Source organism: Olea europaea, unplaced genomic scaffold (genome assembly GCF_002742605.1).
Source record: "Olea europaea var. sylvestris unplaced genomic scaffold, O_europaea_v1 scaffold3729, whole genome shotgun sequence".
NCBI lineage: Eukaryota > Viridiplantae > Streptophyta > Magnoliopsida > Lamiales > Oleaceae > Olea > Olea europaea.
This window is the reverse complement of record NW_019256625.1, coordinates 20,282-33,252: the sequence shown is the minus strand read 5'-3', so window position 1 is coordinate 33,252 and position 12,971 is coordinate 20,282. Positions and strand designations below refer to the sequence as shown.

General features: G+C 31.8%; 1 protein-coding gene across 1 annotated transcript; it reads left to right on the top strand.

The window, feature by feature from the left end:
- Positions 1 to 2,232: 2,232 nt before the first annotated feature.
- Positions 2,233 to 5,163, top strand: LOC111386789 (phosphatidylinositol 4-kinase gamma 3-like). Its single transcript, XM_023011265.1, has 2 exons — positions 2,233 to 4,252; positions 4,615 to 5,163. Exons 1-2 carry the CDS (start codon positions 2,885 to 2,887, stop codon positions 5,002 to 5,004), a joined length of 1,758 nt encoding a protein of 585 aa, XP_022867033.1. The 5' UTR covers positions 2,233 to 2,884; the 3' UTR covers positions 5,005 to 5,163.
- The last annotated feature ends 7,808 nt before the right edge of the window (positions 5,164 to 12,971 follow it).

The following is a 12,971-nucleotide window of genomic DNA, read 5'->3' as shown; positions in this document are numbered from 1 at the left end:
TAAAAATTATGAAAATAAATTAGTAATTCAAAACTATATTCATTCCAACTATGTGGGTCCTAATATTTTAGTTACTTGTGGATTACTAACAATTTTTGATTTTATTGATGAATTGCAAACGAAATAAGAACAATTTCGAGCTTAATTTAAGTTTCATTAGTAATTTCATATTTTCTTTTAAATTTTACTGTACGGGAATCAGAATTTACCTTCGAGAAATACTGTTTTTAACTTTATATTGCAAAACCACATTATAAAGGATGATTTATAAAATGATAATATTGGCTCCAATAATTTTGAAAAACTACACTCTTAAGTGGAAAAAAAATTAATTTCGGAAGTTACGATAATTTCACCCCTAGAATTATGAGTATAAAAATTCAAGAAAATAATCAAGAAATTGAAAAACAAAAATGCTTTTATAAAATTTTCTTGTGTATTTTCTTTTACCTAACAAGGGAGAAGCCTACAAAATGAGCTACCTTACTATTTATATGTGACAATTAGGTTCAGAGGTAAAATGTAGTTCTTGAATGTAGTTTATTGTAAGAAATGATAATGAGTTGGATAATCTTCCTACTAAAAGTCTAGAAATGAATAGGATTTTTCAATAAGTGATCAAGGAGTCTTGAAATGTTTAGATAGTTTGGCCTAAAAATTTCGATTTTGCTGAAAGACAGAGAAAAAAAAAGTAAAGACACGGATCATTTCAAAGCTTATTAGGAAATAACAAGAAGAATTTCCAATTGATGATTGAGAAGTTTTGAAATGTTTAAGATAGTTTGGTGTAAAATTTCATTTTGACTAAGAGATGAAGACACGTCATTGCTAAGCTTATCCATGAGACAAGAGAGAACGGAAAAAATTATGCGCGATAATTATTTATCAATATTATATATCTCTTATTATTTTCATTTTGCAAAATGCACTACAGCAAGAGAATGGCACAAAATTATGTGCAGGTTGCAATGTACATAATCCAGAGAAGTTCTCAATATGACCGAAAACATAACCAATTTCAAGGAATACGGGTCCATATTAAACTTAGGTCTCGTTTGGGAGTAATTTTGATAATTGATTCTTTGATCGTTAGAAGAAAAGTGGGGATTACTCGTGAGAGAATAAGTCAAAATTTAAGATTGAAATTGTGAAATAAAGGTCAAAAAATCAATTTTTTTGATGAAAAATTACTCCCAAATGGGACCTTAATGTCATACAAAAAGTACATATATATAAAAGCCCCTTTTACTCAATTTTCACCCTTTCCCGCTCTCTACAGTTGAACTTCCTCTAATTTAAAACTAAGAGCATGTTTACCTAAGCTTAAAAAGAAAAGTAAATTTACTTTTAATGTTTTTTTCTATCCAAGCGTAGTTTGATTACATTTCCCCCTAATTTTAACAAAATTATTTTTTTCTGAAAATAACTCTTATATTCAAAATAAAATACTTATTCCAATTTTGATTATTAAAAACTGTATTTATTCAAAATTGTACTTAATTACTTACAAGTAAAGCTTTTAAGCTTAGCCAACGTGCTCTGTCCACATAAAAAACCGGATCATCATATATTCAAATAACTAGTGATCCAAGAAGTCCCTAAAACCTATGTTCTTTTGATATTTTTCATGTTGCAAGAGAGAGCATTCAGGATTTTCACACTAAATTGTGCAAATCTTTGGAGATTTAGCCGTGAATTTTACAGCCAATTCTCTCTCTGTCCAAGAAACATGTGGGAGAAAATGTAACCATTCCACTGAAAATGTGGAACTACATGCATGTAACCGTTCCGACACCTAGATCCATCATTTTTTAATCACACATTTTATCAACTTTGATAAAAAATTGCTAAAAAACTTTTTTTTGTCTACACTAAACAAGGGCTAAGATCATCAACACAGTCTTAAGTCATGTTTGATTCACATTATTTGGAAAAAAAATACATTCTTAAAAAGTGATTTGACATCATTTCAACCACAGATTTTTCAATAAAATAATATTACACGCAAATCCAAAAATTTTATTATTTTTTAGTCCCACATTTCCCGTCATTACAATGTTCAAAAATGCATTTTTATGAAACTAATGTAGCTAAAACAAGGGCTTAGAAAAGTAAATGTTTTAATTTCAAATCTTATTCTCACCTATTAATAAAAAAATCTCTCCAATAATTAATCATCACTATAAATTTTTCATAGCATAAGGCTGACAACAGACATAAAAATGNCTCGACCTGATGATGAGAAGCAAGAAGGAAAAAAATGGATTTTGGGTAGTTTGAAGTCGCGTTGTCTTGGATTTTCGCCATAAGATCTAATTTTTTTTAATTTTTGGGCATTCTCTGATTCTCTCCCTCCGGTAAGAAATTCAAAATTTTCTTTTAATCTGCCCTCTTTTTGGAATATTTTCAAAGTTGATTTCTTGCTTAAATCCCACATTTCCTTGGGCCCTCAAATTTGCAGAAAAATCTTTCTTGGTCGTGTGATTTTTCTGTTTAATATTGGGGATTTTGTTGAATGCTTTAGGCCGTAATTCAGATTTGACCAAAGCCCTGATCTTTTGTGCTTGATTGTTTGTGATCTTAGGGTTTTTGGGTACTAGGGTTCATTTCCAAAATCATTGTGTTTTTTTTATGGCATTTCTGCACTTTCTTTGGTTAGGGCTCGTCTAACTTCCTTCCAATAACAGTGAAAACCTATTGTTTTTCGTTCTTGGAAAATTGTGGAATTCAGTGATCAGAATATGTTATTGGGGGATAGTTTATTGGTTGATTATGTGAATGTTGAATCTTGATAATATTGTGGTGGATACTTGAAATCTAACCCAAATAGATATTGTCAGTTGGATAGGACAACGAGTTTTGGTAGTCTAAGGCTTCAGTGTCTATGGCTAGTGTTGCTCTTGGTCCTTTTTATGAAGATCATTGGAATTTTCCGGGTTGTTATTCGGCTAAACATGGTCCCCAGTCAAGTGATTCTATCTTAATTTATCTAACTGTTGGTGGTTCTGTAATTCCAATGCGAGTTCTGGAGTCAGATTCAATTGCTTCTGTGAAACTTAGAATTCAATCACGCCAAGGGTTCTTTGCAAAAAAGCAGAAACTTGTCTTTGATGGGAAAGAATTGTCTCGGAACAATTCGTGTGTTCGGGATTATGGGGTTGCTTATGGGAATGTGCTGCATTTGATTCTTCGGTTGTCTGATCTCCAAGCTATCACTGTCCGAACTATGTGTGGTAAGAAGTTTGAATTTTGTGTTGAGAGAAAACGGAATGTGGGATATGTGAAGCAGCAAATTGCTAAGAGGGAGAATGGTTTTTTTGATCTCAAGGATCAGGAGTTGTTCTGTGATGACGAGGAGCTTGAAGATCAGAGGATCATAGATGATATATGTAACAATGGTGGTGCAGTGATTCACTTGTTGGTCCGTAAATCGGCCAAAGTTAGGACAAAGCCTCTTGAAAAAGATTTTGAAATTTCAATTGTTGCACCAGACGTGGAGAAGGTAGCTGATGCAGTAGATGTTGTAGATTCTTGGAGGGGGATGCAGAATGACACACTTCAAATTGTGCCTGTAAAATCTTTGCAAGAAGATTTTGTCTTAGAACCACTAACTGTTTCAAAGATTTTGTTGTCGCCAATGATTAAGAAACTAATTGATGCCTCGGTTGACGGGCTCAAGAGAGGCAAACAACCAATTAGATCATCTGAGGGATCTGGTGGTGCTTATTTCATGCCAGATTCTTCCGGTCAGGACTATATTTCTGTTTTCAAGCCTATAGATGAGGAGCCCATGGCTGTAAATAATCCTCAAGGGCTACCCTTGTCCACAAATGGTGAAGGGCTTAAGAAAGGAACCCGAGTAGGGGAAGGTGCGCTAAGAGAAGTTGCGGCATATATTTTGGATCATCCAAAGGGAGGACCACGTTCATTTCATAGTGACGAGAAAGGCTTTGCAGGGGTTCCTCCCACAGTAATGGTTAAATGTCGGCATAAAGGATTTAATTATCCAGATGGTTATCAATATGCATCTGATAAGATTGGGTCATTGCAGATGTTCGTGAAAAACTTGGGTAGTTGCGAGGAAATGGGTCCTCGTGCCTTTCCTGTTGAAGAAGTTCACAAGATATCCATCCTCGACATAAGGTTGGCAAATGCAGACAGGCATGCCGGAAACATTTTGGTTCACAGAGAGGGTGAAGAAGGTAGAATTGTGCTTATTCCAATTGATCATGGTTACTGCTTGCCGGAAAATGTAAGTGTTCTTTACCTCGTCCATATTCAGTATTTGTCGTTCCAGACAATTGGTTTGTTTCTGAAGATGCTTTAATTGACTGCTTTTATACTTTTATAGACGCACCACTGTTTTGAAATTTTGTATAATATTGGATGTATTACTTTTGGATTTTGTTATTTTGTCTATGAATTTTCTGGAACTACTGTGATATCAAGGTACAATGAAATGGAATTCGGAAATACTAGTAATTGGGTTTTGAAATTCTCCTAGGATTGGGCATCTAACTAGCAATGAAGATTGATCAATGCTTAGCTACCATCCTAGTATTGTATATTCCCTGGCCTTTTCCCTTATATTTTTTGTCATTCCCCTTATCGCAGTTTGAAGATTGCACATTTGACTGGCTCTACTGGCCTCAAGCTCACCAGCCCTTTTCTCCTGATACCGTTGCTTACATAAAGTCCCTGGATGCCGATAAAGATATTCAACTTCTGAAGTTATACGGCTGGAACATTCCACGTGAGTGTGCACGTGTGTTTCGCCTTTCCACCATGCTTCTGAAGAAAGGTGCAGAGAGAGGGCTCACTCCCTTTGCAATAGGAAGCATTATGTGTCGGGAAATATTGAGGAAGGAATCTGTAATCGAGAAGATTGTTCAAGAAGCACAAGAAGCAGTGCTCCAGGGAGCAAGCGAATCAGGATTCCTTGAATCTGCATCACTTATCATGGATCGTTACCTGGACGACTTTCCCTGTAAGACTCCAGAATAACAACTGTAAAAGTAGTTCGTGCATATTTTGTATGGTATGTTATAGTACGTTTGCAAGATGGACTGGACAATACTTATCAGGGTTGTTACCTTGAGGGGTTCTCCCCCAAGACTGCAAAGTAAATGCATAAATCTATATGGATGCATATATTTATGTGAACTTTTTGTAGCACGTTCCATAACAACGGTCGAATGGCACTGAATAACATTAAGAAATGAAAAAGAAGCTAAATTCTGTGTTTGAAGAGGAACACAGAGGAGAAGAAAAAAAGAAAGAAAATGTAATTGAAATTAGAAATGAAAAAGAAGCTAAATTTTGTGTTTGAAGAGAGGAGAAAAAGAAAGAAAATGGAAATGAAAATTTCAATTCTTCCATTTCGTTAGCGCATTGGATGTAAGAGTGAGCACGGTCCAATTTGGTCCGGTTCCAAAGAAAATCGAATCGAACCGAATATCAATGAGAATTTTAAAAATGAAACCATTGGTTCCATAGCTAACTGTGGAACCGAACCAATCGGTTCCGATTTGGTTCGGTCCAGTTCTTTACGTTAAAAATGTCGAAATAAAATGTTCGTTAATAAAAACTCTAAAAATATTACCAACGTGATACTTTTAACAAAATATAGAAGAATTGAACACATTATTCAAAGATTTATTTAGGTATAGATCTACAAAGTGAAAACAAAATAAAAATCATGTAATCAAAGTGAAAACAAAATAAAAAATTTGTATCTTATAAATAAAATTATATATTGTAAATAAATTTATTTAGGTATAGATTTACCCAATATTCTAATTTGGCTTGAAAATCAATTAATCAAAAAATTATAAGAAGAGATAAGGAAAGAATCAAAGAGAAGGAAAGTGCTGAAAGTCTAAAATTAAGAAGGAACCCGATTATTTTTTTATAAAAGTATTGGAGATTGAGTCATATATTTTACAAAAAAAATAAAATAAAATAAAAAATCCAATGAGAACCGTCTGGTTCCTACGGTTCCCATACTAGAACTGGGAACCGAACCGGAATCGGTCGATTCTTAAAAATTTGTCCCGAAATCAAAATATTTTTTAGAAAATCCGGAACCGAACCGGTCGGCTCTAAACGGTTCCGGTCCGGTTCCACCGGTTTTGAGAAAAAGTGCCCACTCCTAATTGGATGGAGTTAATTGTTTCAATGGTCGCTAAATTTATATCTATGTTTTCTTGCTGACTGAAATTTAAAATGTCAAATTTTGGTTACTGAACTTTGAAAGACGTTCATTATTCACTTCTATAACTCCCATCTCAAATCTTTAATGGAATTGATGACGTGGCTTATGAAATGTACATTTGACGTCATGTTACACTATTAAATTTTGAGCTATACGAATTTTGGACACTAAACTTTGAAAAATATTTTATGTTGCTCACTAAATTTTGAGGTTGTCGAATTTTGCCACTGAACTCTGATATAGTCGAATTTTAGCCATTAAATTTTGTAAAATGTCTTTTCTTTTTCACTATAAATTTGGATTTAGTCAAGCCTCTGTTTTTTCCCACTTAAAAAACATAACTCTTTAATTTTCATACTCATTTTTATTCACATTTATACAATAAAATATTTTACATGTAAACTTAACTTTTTTTTCAACTTTTTAATCACATTCTCCAAAAAATTAATTTTTAAAACCCTTTAACTAAAATTCAAATTTAATTTAATTTTGACAATAAATATATTGGGTATTTCATTGCAATTAGTAGTCACTTTCTTTTGCACAGCTTTGCAATAGTCTATACACTAGGAATGATTACTCAATTATACAGTTAAATTAAATTTTAATTTATTTTAATAGAATTTTAAACTATCATCATCACAATATTTGAATTTTATAACCGAACACATAAATTTGTTGTTAAATAAAATTAAATCCAAAATCTCAACAATGAATTTTAATTAAATCCAAATTTATTATGAGTAATAGAAGACGTTTTGCAAAGCTGTGCAAAGGAAATGACTACTAATTGCAATGAAACAAACTATATATTTATTTTTAAAATTGAATTAAATTCGAATTTTTTAAGAACGAGTTTTAGCCCCTGTTTGATGGACTTTTTTTAAAGAGTTTTAATAGTACTTTTTTTGGAGAATGTGTACTTAAAAAGTTTTAAAAAATTTAAGTTTATATATAAAATATTTTATTGTATAAATGTGTGGTTAAAAATGAGTATAAAAATTAAAGATTTCTGTTTTGAAGAGTGATAAACGGAGGCTTAATTAAATCCAAATTAATAGTGAGTAATAAAAGACATTTTTAAAGTTTAATGATCAAAGTTTAATTATATCAAAGTTCAGTGGTCAAAATTCGATCGCCTGAAAGTTTAATGAGCAATTGAAAACGCTATTTTTTTTTTTGTATAGTTTAGTAGTCAAAATTCGATAATCTCAAAGTTTAACGTGTGACGAGGCGCCACATGTGCATTCCATTAGCCACATCATCAATTTCGTTAGAGGTTTCAGATGGAAGTTATTCCAGTGAGTAATGTATAACATTTTCCAAAGTTTAGTGGCTTGAACTCGATATTTTAAATTTCAACAAAATCACAGCTTATATTGGTGTTTGGTCTAAGACGTCATTATCATAAGCTGGAAGATTGGACCTTGTTAGAGTCATACTCCAAAGGGTTGAATGTTTTTGGTTATCTATCTTTTTCATTCCGGCCACGGTTGCTTCTAGAGTCATATATCTTTGTCGGAACTTTATATGGGGATCAAACAAACCATTGATTGCATGGAGCAATATATGCCTACCAATGGTTGAAGATGGTCATGGCCTAAGAATATTAAAAGCTAGAAATCAGAACTGCTTTCCAAAATACTTTGGAACGTTCATTGTATAAATAATACTTTGTGGATCGAATGGGGTAATCATGTGTATCTATGTAGGAGTAACATTTGGGTTTATATGTCGAGGTAAGAGGACTCTCCTCTTATTAAAAAGTAGTTGCTAATCAGGGGATTCTTAAAAATTTGTCCCGAAATCAAAATATTTTTTAGAAAATCCGGAACCGAACCGGTCGGCTCTAAACGGTTCCGGTCCGGTTCCACCGGTTTTGAGAAAAAGTGCCCACTCCTAATTGGATGGAGTTAATTGTTTCAATGGTCGCTAAATTTATATCTATGTTTTCTTGCTGACTGAAATTTAAAATGTCAAATTTTGGTTACTGAACTTTGAAAGACGTTCATTATTCACTTCTATAACTCCCATCTCAAATCTTTAATGGAATTGATGACGTGGCTTATGAAATGTACATTTGACGTCATGTTACACTATTAAATTTTGAGCTATACGAATTTTGGACACTAAACTTTGAAAAATATTTTATGTTGCTCACTAAATTTTGAGGTTGTCGAATTTTGCCACTGAACTCTGATATAGTCGAATTTTAGCCATTAAATTTTGTAAAATGTCTTTTCTTTTTCACTATAAATTTGGATTTAGTCAAGCCTCTGTTTTTTCCCACTTAAAAAACATAACTCTTTAATTTTCATACTCATTTTTATTCACATTTATACAATAAAATATTTTACATGTAAACTTAACTTTTTTTTCAACTTTTTAATCACATTCTCCAAAAAATTAATTTTTAAAACCCTTTAACTAAAATTCAAATTTAATTTAATTTTGACAATAAATATATTGGGTATTTCATTGCAATTAGTAGTCACTTTCTTTTGCACAGCTTTGCAATAGTCTATACACTAGGAATGATTACTCAATTATACAGTTAAATTAAATTTTAATTTATTTTAATAGAATTTTAAACTATCATCATCACAATATTTGAATTTTATAACCGAACACATAAATTTGTTGTTAAATAAAATTAAATCCAAAATCTCAACAATGAATTTTAATTAAATCCAAATTTATTATGAGTAATAGAAGACGTTTTGCAAAGCTGTGCAAAGGAAATGACTACTAATTGCAATGAAACAAACTATATATTTATTTTTAAAATTGAATTAAATTCGAATTTTTTAAGAACGAGTTTTAGCCCCTGTTTGATGGACTTTTTTTAAAGAGTTTTAATAGTACTTTTTTTGGAGAATGTGTACTTAAAAAGTTTTAAAAAATTTAAGTTTATATATAAAATATTTTATTGTATAAATGTGTGGTTAAAAATGAGTATAAAAATTAAAGATTTCTGTTTTGAAGAGTGATAAACGGAGGCTTAATTAAATCCAAATTAATAGTGAGTAATAAAAGACATTTTTAAAGTTTAATGATCAAAGTTTAATTATATCAAAGTTCAGTGGTCAAAATTCGATCGCCTGAAAGTTTAATGAGCAATTGAAAACGCTATTTTTTTTTTTGTATAGTTTAGTAGTCAAAATTCGATAATCTCAAAGTTTAACGTGTGACGAGGCGCCACATGTGCATTCCATTAGCCACATCATCAATTTCGTTAGAGGTTTCAGATGGAAGTTATTCCAGTGAGTAATGTATAACATTTTCCAAAGTTTAGTGGCTTGAACTCGATATTTTAAATTTCAACAAAATCACAGCTTATATTGGTGTTTGGTCTAAGACGTCATTATCATAAGCTAGAAGATTGGACCTTGTTAGAGTCATACTCCAAAGGGTTGAATGTTTTTGGTTATCTATCTTTTTCATTCCGGCCACGGTTGCTTCTAGAGTCATATATCTTTGTCGGAACTTTATATGGGGATCAAACAAACCATTGATTGCATGGAGCAATATATGCCTACCAATGGTTGAAGATGGTCATGGCCTAAGAATATTAAAAGCTAGAAATCAGAACTGCTTTCCAAAATACTTTGGAACGTTCATTGTATAAATAATACTTTGTGGATCGAATGGGTAATCATGTGTATCTATGTAGGAGTAACATTTGGGTTTATATGTCGAGGTAAGAGGACTCTCCTCTTATTAAAAAGTAGTTGCTAATCAGGGATCGCATTACATGGGCTGAACACAACAATTTTGCTACTACTAATAAATTTGCTAACTGGACAATCAATATGGTAGATTCAGCGTATCTGGCTCGTATAAGTACTTTAGGGCGAAGGGAATGAAGGTAATCTAGGCCAAAACTATTTGTACTGCGTATGTGACTCCGAAGCACGCATTTATTGCATGGTTAGCAATCAAGTCGAAGCTGTTGACAAATGACAGACTAGAATTCTTGCAAATTGATCATAGATGCAGTTTGTGTACACTCACGGATAAGACCATGGCTCACTTGTTTTCCGAATGCACTTTTTAATGATCGGTTTGGGGAAAAATACGTGCATGGGTGGGTTTTTGGCAATCTATAACTACTCTTCAAAGAGCAATGAAATGGATTAAAAATGAGAGTCGGGGTACTACTTGGCATAGCAAGGAGAAATGTATTGCACTCGTGACTACCCCGTTTACCACATTTGAACAGCAAGGAATAAGATGATTTTTGAAGGCCTAAGGCTGCATGATGATAGTATTATTCGACGGATCAAATACAAAGTTATGTTTACTTTGTATTCGAATGTTTTGATTCAATACAAGTCATTTGCTTTGGGTCTTTAGGTTGTATTGGTTGTTCTTCTTTCATCCGATAATGCCGGTGTATTTGTATATGACTTTGATCAATATAATTCACATTTACCGATAAAAAAAGTGTATTAAATATAGACTAAGACAAGCTTTGAAAGGTAGGTCTCTTTGAAGGTGTCTCCTTTTTTAGGTAAAAGAAAAAAGTAAACAAAACTATGAAATCATTGATATTTTTCAATTGCACGTGATTATTTTCTTGAATTTTTATTATTGTATTTCCAAGTTATGATAAATATATTTTACACTTATTTATCGCCTTAAATAGTGATATTTAGTTGCTCCTCCAGTATTTTTTTGTTAAATAGGTAAAACTCAATGGTTGAAAAAGAAATTGGAGGAAACAAAAATTAATCCAAAAAAGAGTAAAATCCAGAAGATGGAGACCAAGTTGTAAATAATCAAGATGAGACGGGCGATGAAGTGAAGATCGAAGATATTAAGGCTTGGATACAATTGGAAGATAAATGAACAAGATTACAAGAGAAAATTGCTGAAATGAAGCCAAATCAAAGTTTAAGGACTAAAGTGAAAATACTGAAAAGTTGTGTTGAACCTTACAATGAAGATTTGAGAGTATTAGGAGTTAATCGGATGAGAAAAGAGTCAAAGGGATGAAATATAGTTGAAATTTTATCACATCAATTTCTAGGCAAAAAGGTTACGCTTTAGATTTTTAGTCTTTGTTTGGGACTCATTTTGGCATAGCAAACATTCGAATTGGAAAATGATATGTTGGAAGAATTGTAGCCCTTCGAGTTATCTTTTCAATATACTTTGAATTACTTCAATCAGATATTAGGGGAGAAAGATATAATCAAAATACAGAAAACTGTCCGACAAAAAAATGCTATAACTATGAGGTCGCATAGTTCAAAATCTATGACATCGCATCCACACATGTAGGGAGGAATTTGGAGTTCAGCAAGTGATCTATACAGTAGCATCCCAATGTACTGCGCTACTGTGTAGTACAAGATTTCGACTGAATTTCAAGTTTTCTTATACAATTAAAACTCTACTTGGCAAGGTTTTAGTTGGCATTTTTAACCTATATATGAGCCATATAAATACCAAAACGTCCCATACACATTAGAGAGCCTCTTTTAAACAACTATTAGAAGATTTTGAGAGAAGTATATCGAAGAAGAGGGCATAAATTCAAATTTGTGAGAGATTTTATTCGAGAAATTGCAAGAAGACTATCGAAGAGGCTTCATACTAGGAAATTTGCACAAGATTGGAAGGAAAACTCAAAATTTATCCAGAATCCATTGTTTCTTTTCAACTATTCAAATTCCGGGTGATGTCTATTAAACTTTTAATTATTTCTTGTAATTTCAATACGCATATCTAGATATTTACATTGCTAGGATGAGATAAACTCTTGGTATGAAATTTTGGGTATTACTTAATTATTTTGACATTTAGTATGTATATTTTCTTGAATGTTTATTATCCTTTTCACTGACTTCTTAATTAATTAGCTACTAATTGAGATAATTTATTGGAATCTATTGTTATTGAGAGAGATACTTGGTTTTTAACTAAAAATAATGAATATTGTAAAGTTCAATAGAGGATAGAGATATATCTCTATGCTTTATACGGTTCTCTTAGGTATTCTAGATCGTTTATTGCATATTTTCAAGTTCGTATATTTCATTGAGAGATAGGAATGTCATATGAGAGGAATAGATTTGATAATTATCGAAAGAGATTTTCAATTAAATTAAGAATATTGACCAACAAGAATGGCTACAAACTGTCATCTTAATTTGTTGTGCTAAATGAATTAGTAAGGGGTATTCAAAATCTTATACTTTCACATATTTGAAAAAACAATTAAATTGCTTTCTAGTTTAATTGATAATTTAAATATTGATATAAAACTCAAAATCTGTTTGCTATTCCATTAATGTTGCAACTAATTTGAACTCGATTAAACACATAGTCGTGGGTTCGGCACCCTATTCATTACTTTATTACTTGATCACGATCTCGTCCAGTTGTAGGAAAATCAAACGATTAGGTTGAATAATCATATTAATTTTCTATCTCCCAAAAAAAAATCTACGATAAGAGAGTAATGTTTGAAAATTATCATTAGAAATCAGTCAGGGTATTGTGAATTTTGAAATTTTAAGGTTAAAAATAGAATTTTTCAAAGATAAAATTGTACATCACGAAAAAAACTAGCTTCAAAGTGATCTTTTTATCTAGTTTGTAATTCATACATAAAAATCAGAAATAGTTAATAATCTACAATTCATCATCACTCTAGAAATTTTGTTTTATTAAATGAGGTAATTCAAACATTGTGTTCTATATTGTTGGATATAGCATGTGGGCTTTGGATTGGTTGGTTTAAGCATTT

What these genes read in the sequence shown, in the direction of transcription:
- LOC111386789 (XM_023011265.1), top strand. Translation starts at nt 2,885, where the DNA reads ATGGCTAGTGTTGCTCTTGGTCCTTTTTATGAAGATCATTGGAATTTT. An exon ending in GTTACTGCTTGCCGGAAAAT is followed by an intron (nt 4,253 to 4,614) that starts GTAAGTGTTCTT and finishes CCCTTATCGCAG; the next exon opens with TTTGAAGATTGCACATTTGA.